The sequence below is a fragment of the Triturus cristatus genome, chromosome 9 (assembly GCF_964204655.1).
Source record: "Triturus cristatus chromosome 9, aTriCri1.1, whole genome shotgun sequence".
In the NCBI taxonomy this organism is placed as follows: domain Eukaryota; kingdom Metazoa; phylum Chordata; class Amphibia; order Caudata; family Salamandridae; genus Triturus; species Triturus cristatus.
Window position 1 is genome coordinate 1,163,373,333 of NC_140592.1, and position 15,126 is coordinate 1,163,388,458.

Genomic DNA, 15,126 nt, shown 5'->3' on the forward strand with positions numbered 1-15,126 from the left:
GACTGGGTGTGAGTGTTTGATTGGTTCTGATGCTCCGTCCATCACCACCCCCATTTGTACCGCTTTGTTCGCCATAAGTTGGCAGGGTATGCTCAGACGTGAGTCCCTTGCTCACTTTGCCACTGGTTTCAAGCAAGCCTGGCTGAAGACGGCTGAAATGCCAGAAACCGGTCCTAGGAAGCTTGTTTCCGGTCCAGGGAAGGCATGGCTTGGCAGTTTGGGCTGGACTGTTCCCATGAGGCACAGGGTCAAGCCGATTTGCATATGGCCATGTCTGAACTGGGGTGGCAGAGTGGGCTAAAGAACGGTGATGGATCAAACCCAGATCTGTTGACTGGGTGTGAGTGTTTGATTGGTTCTGATGCTCCGTCCATCACCACCCCCATTTGTATCGCTTTGTCTCCAGAACTGGGCGAGGCACCAGTGAGTGCTGAACGCGCTCCACTACAAAGATATCAGGGAAGGTGTCTCTGCCCAGTAGTTCTGACAATAATCGCTCCATATTGTTCATGTTGGTTGTTTCTGCTACACCAAGAATTCTGATGTTGTTTCTTCGTAATCTTGCTTCCGAGTCCTCGGTTTTGGACAGGAGCGATTTTAGTAGCTTGTCCATTGTTTTATGCACAATGGTTTCTGTCTGTAGAGCAACTTCGGCATTTGAGACCCTCTGTTCAACTGTCTCAAGTCTTTCGTTATGTTTATCGAAGAATTCAGACATTCTGTCCATTTGAAAAGTAAGGGCGTCTATATTGCTGTCAATATTCGATAAACTTTGCTGCATTGTTTGCAATATGTGTTTGAGGTCAGTCTCTGCTAGCGTCTCAGCATCTTCCAGTGCTCCATCTGGCTCCGACGTCCTGCTTCCCTGGACCCGTAGGGTCTTACGCAGTTCAAACTGCAGCTTGTCTGGTTTACTCTTCTTGTAAGTCTGTAGAAGACTCGATTGTCTCCTCTTGGCATGGGTGGTTGGCTCAGGCCTTTCTTTGCGCATTCCCCAATACACACGTGTTGGCTCTACGACTTTATGACAGGTGGCTTGCCCCCCTCAGCTCCTCTTCAGAGCTGTGTATTTAGAGACTCCTTAGTGGGGCCTCTACCTTCAGGTTTATTCTACCAGACGCAGTCCTGATGCACCCAACTACAACTAGACTGCTCCCTGCAGGCGCCCACTTTTGTATCTTGTCCGCTATCTCCTTTCCAGTGCTAGGCCTCAACGCATTGCTCCCCACTTGTTGGTCTAGATCTTGTTAGTCCCTGGCACCTTGAGCCACCGGTCTGATAGCAGCACAAACTCCCAGGGGTGCCTCTAGTGCCTTGCTCGGGCCGCAGGGCTGATCCAGTATTCCCAGCCTCTAACTTTCACTTGAGCAGTAATCCTCTCCCTGGTCCCAGGGTCTCGCGCCCCTCATTACTGATCGCAACTCCGCCGAACCTTTATCCAGTTATGGCTACCTGACGGCGGGTTTCAGTCCGTCCCTTCTGCTCACGCAGCCTGCTCACCTCTGAATCAGTTTCACTTCAGCTGCTGGAACTCTCAGGGAAGCCGATCTCGGGGCTGGGCTATATGCAGTGCATTAGCAGCCCTCTCCATGCACTGCTCGGTTCGCTCTTCGCCATGTCCCTAATGCAGTGGCTGGGCCCTGGGGACTCCTTGTTACACTGTCTCTGCAAGTCCTCCGCACGCAACATCGGGGCTGTGCACACAGCATTGATGATAGGCCTTGAGTGCTCTTGGCAGCGTGCTGTGCCTTTTTAAACTGTTTTTTTTCTTGTCTATCTTTTCTTCCTGCTCCCGCTGAGTCTCTAGGATATTTAGCGCTTAAGGGGCACCAGGATTTTGCTGGATGGCGGCAGCGGCCGTGGGAGCACCTCTAACTAGCTGCTATCTTGGAGTCAGTCAAGCTCCGCCCCCCTGTTTTTGATACTTCTTTTAATGACTGCTGGTAGGAAGCCTTTTTTCATACCTTGGGGTGAAGGCTGCTGGATGGATGTGAAAAAGAAACAAAAAGATCCCAATAGGTTATCCCAGGGGATTGTGAAGTGCAGTAAATTATACACATTTCTCTATAGACAATCGGACTATGAATCTCTTCACTTGCCCGACTTCAAGAGGGGATTCGTTTTAGTAAGTATTTAGCTCTATCAAAATAACTGAAAGCAATTGGGGAGTATCTGGAATACTGCAATTTTTTTTAACCAATTTCAGAGGGACCACTGGAACAAGGTAATTCGTTTTCCATACTTCATCCATTTGAGATTCCAGATTTTCATGTGTAACAATTTTACAAACTTCCGAGGAATTTTGCATAGTTTACATTCTATTCGGAGATACTTGGAAATATTGGGTGTAACAGCAAGAAATTAAGGGCCAGAATTGTCAAAAAGGAGTACAGCTTAACATAGCAGGTCACCATGCTGCACTACAGGAAAAGGGCAGGAATGCGCTGTATTTATCAGATTCCTGCCTTTACCCAGTACCAGCACTGCCTAGTGCCAATGCAGGCACCTTTGCACTATGGGGCACGGGTGTCTGCATTGCAAGCAGGATTGTTTTTTCAAAACCATCCCAAGTCATTTTCCGCTTTCTATGTGTGCTGCAGAATGCAAAGAAAGAGGAAACAACGAGTAGAAACAAAGACGTAGCATTTCCAGGTCTACCAGTAATAGTAAATCTGGGAATGTGTCAAATCCATGGGTGTTGCATGGAACACCCATCCAACACCCACGGAACGCCTCCCTGGGGCAGAGTAATGCAACGCAGCAATTTGTGCTTCTTGCGTTACTCCATATTTATCATGCCTCTCAGGGCCACGCAAGGGAACCTTGCGTGGCTTGCTAAATCACGTCTTAGGGGTTGGGGAGCTTTTGCACTCCGCTTCGTGATGCAAAAGCAACGCAACCCTTGATACATATGGCCCTAATTGAGAGACTTCAATATTGTGTATGCCCTCTCGGTATTGAACACTCCTTCTATAGTTGATCGTCCAACTCCATCCTGTACCCAAACTGGAGCTGTTCATGACCAGAAAGTAAGGAACTGATTGTCTGAAGGTCCAAGGCAAATACGCAAGACTATTTTGATTCCCTACAGTCAAACCAGAACCGTGTTAGTCTTGACTAGTAATTAACATGCCTCTTAGTAAAGAATTGGCACTTGTAAGGTACCTTGATGAGAAGCACTGTCACGCACTTTAAGACATTACAATTATGCTTCAACTTGATGACGAGTCAGATCACTGGAGGAGTGTATTTCTGGTTTTCCTAGTAACTATTGTTGAGCAAAGTACACAGTTCTGATAATTCCTTCCTTATTTGCACTGCCTCACTTTTGTTCTGGTTTCTGTTCAGGTGCCATAAATTTACACAATACACATTTTTAAGCTCACCTTCGGCTTTTCCATAGCGAAGAGAAGCTTTTCTATGGTCTTCTTTCCCAGGCTGTCGTTCGTCTGCCCCACAACAATCATGAAATCTTCCCGACAGCCTCCGAATGTCATCACTGATGTGTATGGATATGATACTTTCAAGTGCTATGTGGGGGAAAGCAAATACTGTCTGGTTACACAGAAGCCAACACAGGCAAAAACAGAGTTCGGTTTACTCTAAATCATACCTACACAGAGTAACTCATTGCTAAGCCTACAAAACACATCACTATAAAATACTAAATATAGCTGGTTGGGGGCGGGGCACACCTCAGTACATTTCGTCACTTCTAGAACTTCCGCTGAACTGCATTTTTTTTTTTTTTACTTACCATTTAACTAGCTGGAAAAGCCAACAGTTAATAGTGGCGTGGCTAGCAGCCGAAGTGAATGGCGGCAAGCTAGAGAGGCTCCCGCATCCTTGCTATATATCCTGCAGAATCCTGAGCCCGTAATGACGGTAAACCAGATTTAGAGACGGCTCACCAGCCCTACAGTCCACTGCTGCCGGCGACTGTTGGATACAGCCCCGCTGGGAAGAGTAAAGCGAGGCAACCCGGCGGCTGATAGCGGGAAACCAACATGGAGGCACAGAGACCTCCGACTGCAACTCGGAGGTCAGTGTAGAGAGCGCACACGCTGGGGTCGGCAGGAGGAGACCCTCTACTCTAGGTGTGGCTGCTGGTTGGCCTGATTGCGGCGAAAACTGGTGCCTGTGAGACCGAGGCGTCTGCATGTGAGCAGCGAGACGGGAGGCACACCGTGGCGGCGGCTACTTGAGGTCCCGGCTTCGGAGGCCTACTAGGCCCCAACACTGACCATACCAATGCGGCGGGCTGTGATCGGGGCCCCGGCTCCTGACGCCGGTCATACACAGAACTGAGCACCTCTCCAGGGGCGCGCGCGGCCATTGAGAATCGCAGTGGATAAGGCCCCACCCTGCGGAGCCTGATGGCTACTACTGGACCTGTGCGAGATCCAAATCGGAGCTACGAAGGGCAGAGAAGGCCGCTAAATGGTGTGCTTGTGTCCCGTTTGAAACTGGGGACGACGTTCCACACACTGGATGGGGCCTGGGGGTCTGTAACAACGGCCGGAAATATAGAGGGCCTGGGAGTAATCGCTGGCGACCAAGGCTGCTGTTGGCCAGAGTGGGCCCATACACGATTAAAGGTAACCGACCCCCCCCCCCATACCTAGCGACCGGATAGGGCCCCGGACAAACGGGGGCACCCCTGGTGGTACACAAGACCCCCTTAGGGTCAGAGCTGATGCAAAGACAGGGGAAGAATTGACAGGATCTGAGGTGAGACTAAGAACATAAGATAAAGGAAATCCCTAGACACGAGACCCACATGGAAGCACCAAGACTCGCAGATCGGTGCGTTAATTGTTGTACCCTGATCAACGGACAGCGCGTGGACGCCGCCGACCTTGACAGGCCCAGAATATCACCTCGTGGCGAGGACACCTGAACAAAATGGTCTATTGGGAATCGGTCCTGGGGAAACACTTTCAGGCCGACGGCGAGAAAAGCATCCTCGCTGGGTAGGCGGATGGGATTACCTAAACTGATCTCGGTCATAATACCCCCTCGCGCGCATCACAGCCTTGACATGGCAACGGGCAAGGGACCGAAAGTGAACGCACACAACAAGCTAGCTAAATTCGCTTGGAAAAAGTCAGGGGGCGACCGTTAGGCACAACAAATGGAGGCACCAGAGACTCCGAAAAATCCTGGACCGCCGTCGGAGCCTGCACTTCTGTGAACATAGAGGTGTCCCTTATACGAGCAGACTTTCGCAAAATGGATGATAAAGTGAAAGAAATCAAAATAGTAACAAAATCGCTGCAGGCCGATGCGTCTCAACTTCAGACACAAGTCGCCGAACTTCAAAGGCAGCAGGTACAGATGGCGCAACAACTTGATGAATATGAAGGGAGGGCTCAAAGAAATAACATACGTATATTAGGTGTGCTTGAGCAGGCCGAGGGGCCAGCGGCTGACCTCTATGTGGAAGACTTAATAGTGCAACATCTACAGCCCAAGAGACTATCCAGTTATTTCTCGACTGAAAGAGCGCATAGAGTGCCAGGAGGTAGGCCAAAACCATGAGTACCCCCCGAGGCCACTTATTGCCCGTGTCTTTAATTATAGAGACCGAGACACCAACCTACAAATGGCACGATCTAACCCTCCACTTAAGTCAGACAATAATGAAATCACGTTCTTCCCAGATTTCACAGCCAAGGTCCAGGCCCAAAGGCAAAGCTTCCAGACAGTATAAAAAGAGTTTCGGGACCGCGACGTGAAATACGCCATACTTTTTCCAGCGAAACACAGAGTGGAATTAGATGGCAAGACGTGGTTCTTCACTTCACCGGAAGATGCGTGGGACTGGTTGGAGGGGTGGCGCAGAGTGCGAGGCCAACACCGAGATCGAAACGGAGGACAGAGGATGCACAGAAAGAGTGGTGGGACTCCATCTGAAGACGACTCTGCTAAAGCAAAAGAAAAAGAGATGACGCACAGATGATACAACCACGCCTGAGGTCGGGACTGCAAGAAATTTAACGCACATATGTGCTCCACTGCAGTGGTGAGACTGTTCTTAAGCTATTGCCGAACAGAGGATCATAAGTAGACTTGATTTTCAGACTGTCACTATCAAAGAGGCCCACTTATGAGATGTGACATTTAGATCTCTTACTAGTTGGGTTGAGAGCCAAACGATTGCATGCATAATATCAATGGCTATTAGTGGGGGTGGGGGGACAACTAGCCCACACCTTTCAGTATTTTTGGGAGGGTGAGAGGCACTCTGCCTGGTTGGGGAGTGGGAAGTTTTAAATCCACAGGCAGGGGGGCAGGGAGGAGGGATGGAGGAGGGTGGAGGGTGGAGGGATGGGTGTTTACCTTTTTGAGGAATGTTTGATACACGAAGTAGTGATTGCATACTGCCATATACTGGTTTCATCGCTGATTTCAGTTGCAGAGGAGATGAGCTAGGCCACACTTCGCCAGTTCTGCTAGATGGGAATGCTAAGCACACGCTATTACTGAAATACCGTACTCTTACTGTCTTAATATCGGATGATGGGGGATAAAATGGAATCGTCACTCTTTACACTTACGTGGAATGTAAACGGGATGGGGGACAAAATCAAACGGGGAATTTTTCAGCAATACTTAAAAAGACAGGCTCCTGATGTGGTATTATTGCAGGAGACGGACATGGTTGGCAATAAAAGTAAAGCCCTTACAAGGTAGGGTTATAAACTCCGAGTACATGCTGACTACACCACGGGATCTTGGGGAACGGGGATTCTGTTAGAAAGAACCTAGCTCTTATCGTGAAGCGTACTTGGGCGTATCCCAGTGGCAGATTTGCTGTCTTAGAGGCCCAATGGGAGGGAAGGGTGCTTAATGTGATCTCCTTATACCTTCTGCCAGCACTGGGCAAGGAAGCGCTGACAGACTTGGGCAAAATATTAATTGACCTTCCAATGGGCACCCTGATCCTGGGAGGGGACTATAACATGACCATGGACGACAGAATAGACAGACACCCACAGCGGTCGGGGCGCGTCCAAATGTACTAATGGAAGAATTTACCACAGCTATGGGTGTGACAGATGTATGGCGTACGCTAAAACCATATGAGACCCAGTACACCTATTTCTCTAATGCGCACAAAAGCTCATCTCGTATCGATTATTTTCTAACACACACAGCCTCAATTGGTAATTTTCGAAACCCCCATGCCCTGCCGAGAGGCATCTCCGATCATTCCCCGGTTAGGGTCGAACTTACACACTGGGAACGACAGCCACGGACCACTATCATTCTAAACCCGTGGTTGTTGAAAATTCCAGACATCAAGAAGGAATTATACACGCAAACCGTCATTTACTTTAAAGAAAACGTCGGCTCGGTTGAATCGGTGCTAATTATATGGGAAGCCTTCAAAGTAGTCTTGAAGGGACAAGCCCTGTCTCTAAAGACGGGATATATCCAGAATAAACATCACCAGCTCGTCCAATTGGAAGATGAGCTCCAACAACTGGAACTCGATAACACCAATATGCCATCAGAAGACACACTACACCGCCTCACACTTAAACAAGAGGAATATAGGATCAGAGCAAGGGAACACATGATGACTAAACACCTTAATACGCAACACAGAATGTATGAACTGGGTGATAGGGACGGTAAAACATTGGCCTGGCTGGAAAGGCGAGAGCAAGGGGACAGATGGGCGCCGAGATTGACTATGTCGGATGGTAGGACGATTGCACATCCTAAGGATATAGCGGAGGCATTCGCAGATCATCTAGAGCAGATATATACTCCCTCCACTACATACACAGCGGAGGATTCCCATCAACTTTCTGATAGCAACATACCAATACTCTCCGAGACTGATAAAGCAGCCCTAGAGGAAGATTTGACAGATGTAGAGATCCAGAAGGCCATAAGCCAAATCCACTCTGGGAAGGCAATGGGGCCCAATGGGACTCCCATCGAATTCTTAAAAGTAACTGCCTCTCAAGTAGCCCCACACCTGCGGGCTATGTACAATGAAAGCTATGAGAGGGGGAAACTTCCCAATGACCAACGTCTAGCATCCATAGTTGTTATCCGTAAACAAAGGAAGCCCGTCGATAATTGAGGCTCATATAGACCGATTTCATTAATCAACTTAGAAACTAAGATACTAGCGAAAGTCCTTGCCACTAGGCTGGTTGCGGTGATCTCCTCCTTGGTCCACCCTGACCAATCTGGCTTTATGCCAGGGAGGAATACAGCACTAAACATCCGTCGTCTCCACAACGTGCTCGCATGTAGAGAGTACATTGAAGAAGACGCAGTAGTGCTGTCCTAAGATGCCTCCATGGCGTTCGACTCTATAGAGTGGCCGTATTTATTTGAAGTTCTGGCAAGGTCAGGATTTGGTCCCAAGTTCTTGGGATGGGTGAAACTACTTTACACCGATATACAGGGTCAAGTGAAAGTCAATAACTACACATCCCGGGCATTCACATTACGGAGGGGTACCAGACAGGGATGTCCTTTATCCCCACTGCTATTTTCCCTCATGCTAGAACCGTTGGCCGCCTGGATACATCGGGATGTCATGGTAAGGGGCTTGAAATGGACGGAGGGACAAGAAGATCGAATATCCTTGTACGCCGATGATATTTTATCATACCTCGCCTCCCCGTATAGATCCATACACGGCGTGCTAAACATCTTTACGAATTTTGGGAAATACTCTGGTTACAAGATCAACTGGAGTAAGTCGGTGTTGTTTGTGCTTTGGGGCCAGGTTCCTAGTCTCCCGGTGAACTGCATGCTTGAGGTGGCGACCGAGGGCTTCCGCTAACTGGGAGTATATGTAACGTCCGACCCAACCCTTTTCCATAACCGCAACTTAGTCCCCCCCACTGGCCCGGCTGAGAGCAGACGTGAAACATTGGAGGTCCCCCTACCCTTATCCCTAGTGGGTCGCGCTGCCCTATTTAAGATGTTGGCTCTCCCTCGCTTTTTATACATTCTCCAGAATTGCGCTGCCCTATTTAAGATGTTGGCTCTCCCTCGCTTTTTATACATTCTCCAGAATTGCCCACACCGAGTCTCAGATACGTATTTCTCAGCAGTGGAAAGTGAAGTCCGTACACTGCTATGGGATGGCAAAGCCCCTCGTATTGCAATAAAAAAGTTAATGAAAGGGTGGTACGATGGGGGAATAGCCCTCACAGATCTTAGACTCTACTATTGGGCTTCACAATTGGTGGTGGTGAACCACTGGATTTACCGCTCCCCTGATGATCCCGCTTATTTATTAGACCGATATCAGACTGGGCGCACTGGTTACCTAGGAGCATTATATTCAAAAGTCAGGAAAGGGCGATATTTTGGGCCTACCTCTCATACCATAGGGATCTGGCACCAGACAAACTCACGTCTGGGTTGCTCGATTGTCCTCATAGAAGCGACACCGTTGTGGCATGCCCAGAGACTGGGTTCTCTCTGCTATCAGCCTGACTTCGACAAATGGGATACTATTTGGATTTCCGTAGTTCGTAGATCTGATTTAAAAAGGGTCAATTCTTAGGTTTGAAGAATTCTGGGGACAGTATCGCATGGCACAAGGGGAACTGTTTAGATACTTGCAGATTAGACACGCCCTCACCACAGCTTTTCCAGATCTCACGGATATACCAGAGTCGTCGCCGCTAGAAGATCGACTGCTTGATGGGCCGTTGTACTCAAAAGCCATAACATTGACCTTAAAAAAATTATGTAACAACCTACCTGATACATTCCACAAACTCAGGGAGCAGTGGCAGGGAGATGTGGGACCACTCGATGATGAGGACTGGCAAATGGCCTTAATGTCCCCAAAAGAAGGGGCTATCACCCTCCGCTTCCGCCTGATACAACTTAGGATCCTACATAGGTTATACCTAACAGGAGTTGTTTTGGCGAAGATGGGCGCCAGATCAGATGCACTTTGCCTCGGGATGCAACCAAACAGCTACCTTTTATCATGCGGTCTGGGAGTGCCCGAAGCTCCTGCGAATATGGGGGGGGGGGGGCACGACTCCTATCCAGACTGAATTAAGAAAAGAAAGAAATCTCACACCAAGGTTAGGCCTACTTAATATCTGGATGGCCACAGACCTTACAGAAGTAGAACAGCAGCTGGCCACACTAGGTTATACCCTTGTTAAGCGAGAAATAGCAAGGGGATGGGGGGGCGGCGGACTCACCGTCTATCCAGACATAGACAAATGTATGATTGTGGAAATGGAAGTATTTACAACACGTGGGTGCCCTAAGAAATGGGAAAAGAAGTGGGGCAAGTGGAATGTCCATCATGGGAATGTATGTATATCCCCATAGGTGGAACTTGAACTGCGACAAAGTGGTGACCGAGATGTAGCTATTCTGTAACTGTTGCTTTTCTTCCCCTCGATAATGTAATGACGCATTATGTGATTGTCGGTAGCACTGATTGGTAATGTATGTATAACTACTGATGAAACTAATAAACAGAAAAAAAAATAGTAGTGTGGTAAAAAAAGAAGAGCACAAAAACAAGTAGGCAAGCATGAGGTATAAAGAAATGGCAGGTTCATCTGGTAGCGCATACAAACGGTAATTGATGCACTTACTGTTAAAGTGCATCTTGATAAAGTACAGTTTATGATTTTATCGGAATATCTTTGATCAGTAAAACGTTGGATACAATAAGGAGTGGAGTTTCATAATCGCAGAGCAAAGTAGGAGGCTTATTTTTAGGTTTTCAATTTGACTTTCACAAAGGTGAATTGGGATAGCAGTTTGCCAATAGCTTTACTATCATCTCAAGAAGGTAACTTGGGTGCTTTAAAAGACACTGAAGCATTGCAAGAGTGTACAGGGTTACTGTTTCAGACCTCTACACTCCAGGGATTAGCTGTCCATGGACTCGCATAACTTTTTGGGAGAACTGCAAGGGAGGCGTTGCAGGTGATCAGAATCAGATGGAATATCAGAGGCTACTACAAAGGAGAAAGGTTTGATTCTGTGGTGGATTTGTGCACAGATTGTAAGATTTAGACCATATTAGGAGAGCAGGGAAATTGCCCTATGGATTAGATTGATGTAGCTCAGGTGACGGGACAGCCTGAGCAGAGAACTGAGCAGGTAGGGAGGAGTCTCAAGAGATTCTGAAGAGGAAAACAGAAGGAATTCTGCTCTTGGGGGGTTGTTTTGAGGCCGAATGAGCTGCCACAACTCTTTTTTTGTTTAGACAGGTCTTTGCAAGTTCAAATTAAAAGATATTAAAAAGTTAAAAGGAAAAAAGAATGAATGGGTGGACCTAATGTAATAGGAACGTTGCTCGGGATTCCAGATATCCATTAACTGGCAGTATAGCGATTCTTTCGGCATCCCAACACGTGTGTAGCGTGGGAATATTAGCAGTTTAAAATTTAGAAAACGATATTCTTCCTGTGCTCAGACGTACCTACTCTGTCCAGGTGGGTGAAAAAAGTATCCTGCGGTTGACTGCATTAAAAGTGGTTTGCAACAAAAAAAGGGAAAACAGATGACTAGGCAAGTACATCATTCAACAGCTCAAGATTTTGATCCTAGTGCTGCACTAAGACCTGCATCATAAGTGTCATAGTTTTAGGAAATTGTGATAGTCAATATGGTTTAAGTTACCATTAGCAGGGGATACTGCACCACTCGACATGTAATTGAAGCCTTAGAGTCAACAAAGCAAGCCCAGTCACTTATTTTTTTAAATGAGAAATGCCACTCTGTTAAATACCATTGCCTACATCCTGCTTGCTACCACCAACCTTCCAGAAGTGATGAAGTTATCCACTAAAGGTTTTGGCAAACACATCCTAGCCTCTTGTTTGGTTTGGTGCACTAAATGATTCCCGTTTCTGGCTTAGAACCAATTCTTTTAGTGGTTGAGTATATGCAGTGGTTCTTCCTTCTCAATCTGGGGCAATATGAGTGTTATCTATTAAATGCAGATGAATCATGAACTCTTCACACTTACAAACAATGGCACACAGAATGCAGTCTTACAGGCGCTGGGGGTCTCATTCCATCGCAAATATGACTCGGGATAAGTCGACCAGTAGTATTTATAGCTCCCTAGTCACGTATGTTTATGTCAGATTTTCATAGTTTCGCCGCAAATTCGAGGGAGCACCCGTTGCTAAGAAAATGGAGCCCACACATTGGTCTTAAATATACAACAACAGTGTTGATTTATTTTCACTTACGTTACCTATGGACTAACTGAGAGTCCGATCTCTAATTGAACTAACCGGTGGTGTACACAGGATCTTATCTGTATATACACCTATCAGCTACTTGGAGAGGTCACATGACATTTCTTTTGAATAATCATGCCAATTGGAAGTTGACCATCCTTTGAAATTCCTGGAGGTCGTTTCTAAAATATAATTCATGCCCTGACGAAGTTCGTAAAGAACGAAACGCGTTGGCTGAGTCTGATATCTCTAAAAAGTTGACTAAGAATAAAAGAACAACAATTGGAGTATTTGAAAAGACTTTTCTTTGGTGCACCGTCCTTTTGCAAAAAACGTATGTTTATGTCAGATGTCAACCATAACATGGTTCATTACATGTATGGTAAATTTTAATATTTAAATAATATAGTCCCTCCACTTAGCCAGATATACTACCAACGTCGAAAGACATTCTTCTGTTTATGAAAACATTTAACAAGCAACCAATATTTTATATGTCACGGAGCCCAATCACAAGTGGCCAGGTGTTCCCGTACCCAGGATTATTGGGTGCAGATAAACAATATCTGATTTTACTGGATGGAAATTAACTCAGTAAGTGCAGGTCTGGGTAGGTGATGAACAGAATGAAACAAGCCCTAATATTTGGCACACAAAAGGGCTCTACAGATGTTTTTGACTGGGTAAAACCATGTACACATCATTTTCCTCTTCCAGGAGGAGTAACTTATAATAACATTAATGGTAAAAAAAATCAAAGAAGGCATTACTTTACATCTAGAATCAGTCATTGTAAATGTGCAATGGTATATGTGTGATATATAACTAGGGCTTTGTATGTTGACTGTAAATGTAATGCCATGGCTATGGGTCTAGCAAAATCTGACAATCACTACAGTGGTTACACTTTAAAGCTATTATTAAACGTTTTTGATTCTAAGTTCGTCCCATTGCTACTTTATGACTTTGAGACCTCCCTAGGCTCTGTTGAAATAAAGTTGGATTGTACCCAATCTTGGCAAAAACGGTAAAAGAGACGCAAATGTGAAAGTATACTATTTGCCTCTTCTGAGCCTCCTTGTATAAACATAGTCTACTTTGGAAATGGATGAAAGCAGGCACCCCTGAACAAGCTGCACACTGTGCTGTTTATCTTCCACAAGAATACACTATTGTTCTATCCTTCAAACTCATTGCACAGGAATCATTACATAGGTATAATTACATAGGAATGATTAGTTCTAATTTATTCAATGAACCCAGTGCTTTTAGGGAGAACCCCCAACAACTCCAAATCAATTCAATTGTTCGATCCGTCGAGACCAACTGTACTGAGATAATTACAATACAAACTGAGATAAAATGATGCTTGTCAAAGAGGGCAACAGAGATCTACTCTTGATACAGAAGAGTGGCACTGACTTAAGAAGGATAATGTTACTTACCCAATAAGCATCTGTTCTTGGCATGTAGAGCTGTAGATTCACATGCTGTTGCAAAGTCACCCTGTGCCCTGGGCACCCCCCCCAACTTTTTGCTGACTGGAACTGGTGGTACCTGACTCTGACTGACCCTGGGCTCTGCCTAACCAGGCCCAGGGCCAGTGCCAAGCTGAAAGGAACACATTAGATGTATATAATAGGGCAGGGGATAGAAACTACCTAGAGGTTCCCAGTACCCTGGGGTATGGTAGTATAGAGGCCAGCAGCTTTTTCTGCACTAGCATGTGTGCAGTGCTGAAGCCTGAGGTCAGTTTAAAAGCAGCACTGGGTGCCAGGACTGCTTTGAAACAGTAAATTGCTGGCCAAATTCGACTTTGATGCTAGGAATACAGTAAAAGGAGAATCTCCAATATTTCTACAGATTCAGAGCCCCTAAAGTCTCCCCTAGTTGCACAGGGGGTGGGGGGTCCTGTAGAAATTAGGGAAATACTTATAAAATATGTTTTTATAAGCCCTGGTGCTAGAAGACTGGCCCAAGTCATTTCCCCATTGCAAACCCCATGGCCCATAGGTTAACATGGGAGGAAGTTAAAGATGAATAAATATTGATAGGAGAGGACTAGCCGGACCATTCAAAGACTTCCCAGAATGGTAGTAGTAAATCCAACAATATTATATTGTTGAATTTCTCCTAAAGTGTACATACAAGAAGTTATAAGACTTTCTTGTTTGTAAGTCCAAATTCAGCCTTCCAGTGGTCTGCCCTGATTGGTCAGAGATAAGTGGATTAGCCAGGCTGCTTTGAAGAGGTGATAAAGGGCCACTCTGCTGGGAGGGCAGTGTGCTAGTTTATAAGGTATGCCAGGCCAGGGGTGGAGTCGTAAACTATGCTCTTCAAAGGCAGAGGGGAGGCCTGGCTTTCAGTTTAATTTTAACACTCTTGACCCAGAGTCAGGGCTAGGCTTAAGGAAGGTATGTGCAGATGGTAGGGGGAGAGTCCATGGAAATAAGCCATCCCAGGGGGTGTGTTTAGCCAGCTCTTACCTCCTTGCTGGAAAATCAGCCATTATGGATTTGGAAGAAAGATGCACTCTGGGACAACATAATGCCACACTCTGCCGGATGTGGTCATAACTATGAGGAGTTACCCTGCTTTCATTGGTCAGATGTGACCTGTGGCTTGACCCAGAGAATTTTGAATAAGTATCTGAGAGGGGCAGAGCCCTCCAGATCTGTTGCTTGAAACTTACTTGAAGCAAGACGTGCCCTGCTGCGAAGTTCTGCTGTGCAAAGACTTCTAAGGCCTGACCTCTGAAAACTGCGCCATCTGAAAACTGCAGCCTTGTGGATTACCTTGCTACAAAAGGACTAAGAAGTAGACTCCCTGCAAGCTACAGGTTAACAGAGCTCACCTGGACATCCCCACAAAGAATCCCCAGCCTGGAGTGCCAGTGGATTTGAAAGGGTTT

At 46.4% G+C, this 15,126-nt stretch overlaps 1 protein-coding gene across 1 annotated transcript in view; it reads right to left on the reverse strand.

The window, feature by feature from the left end:
- The window catches only part of PLEKHH1 (pleckstrin homology, MyTH4 and FERM domain containing H1), a 380,707-nt gene that overhangs the window by 16,903 nt on the left and 348,678 nt on the right, over positions 1–15,126 (reverse strand). The window contains exon 28 of the mRNA XM_085627151.1: positions 3,387–3,530. Within this exon, the coding sequence (XP_085483277.1) occupies positions 3,387–3,530 (144 nt within the window). The remainder of the gene's footprint in view (positions 1–3,386; positions 3,531–15,126) is intronic.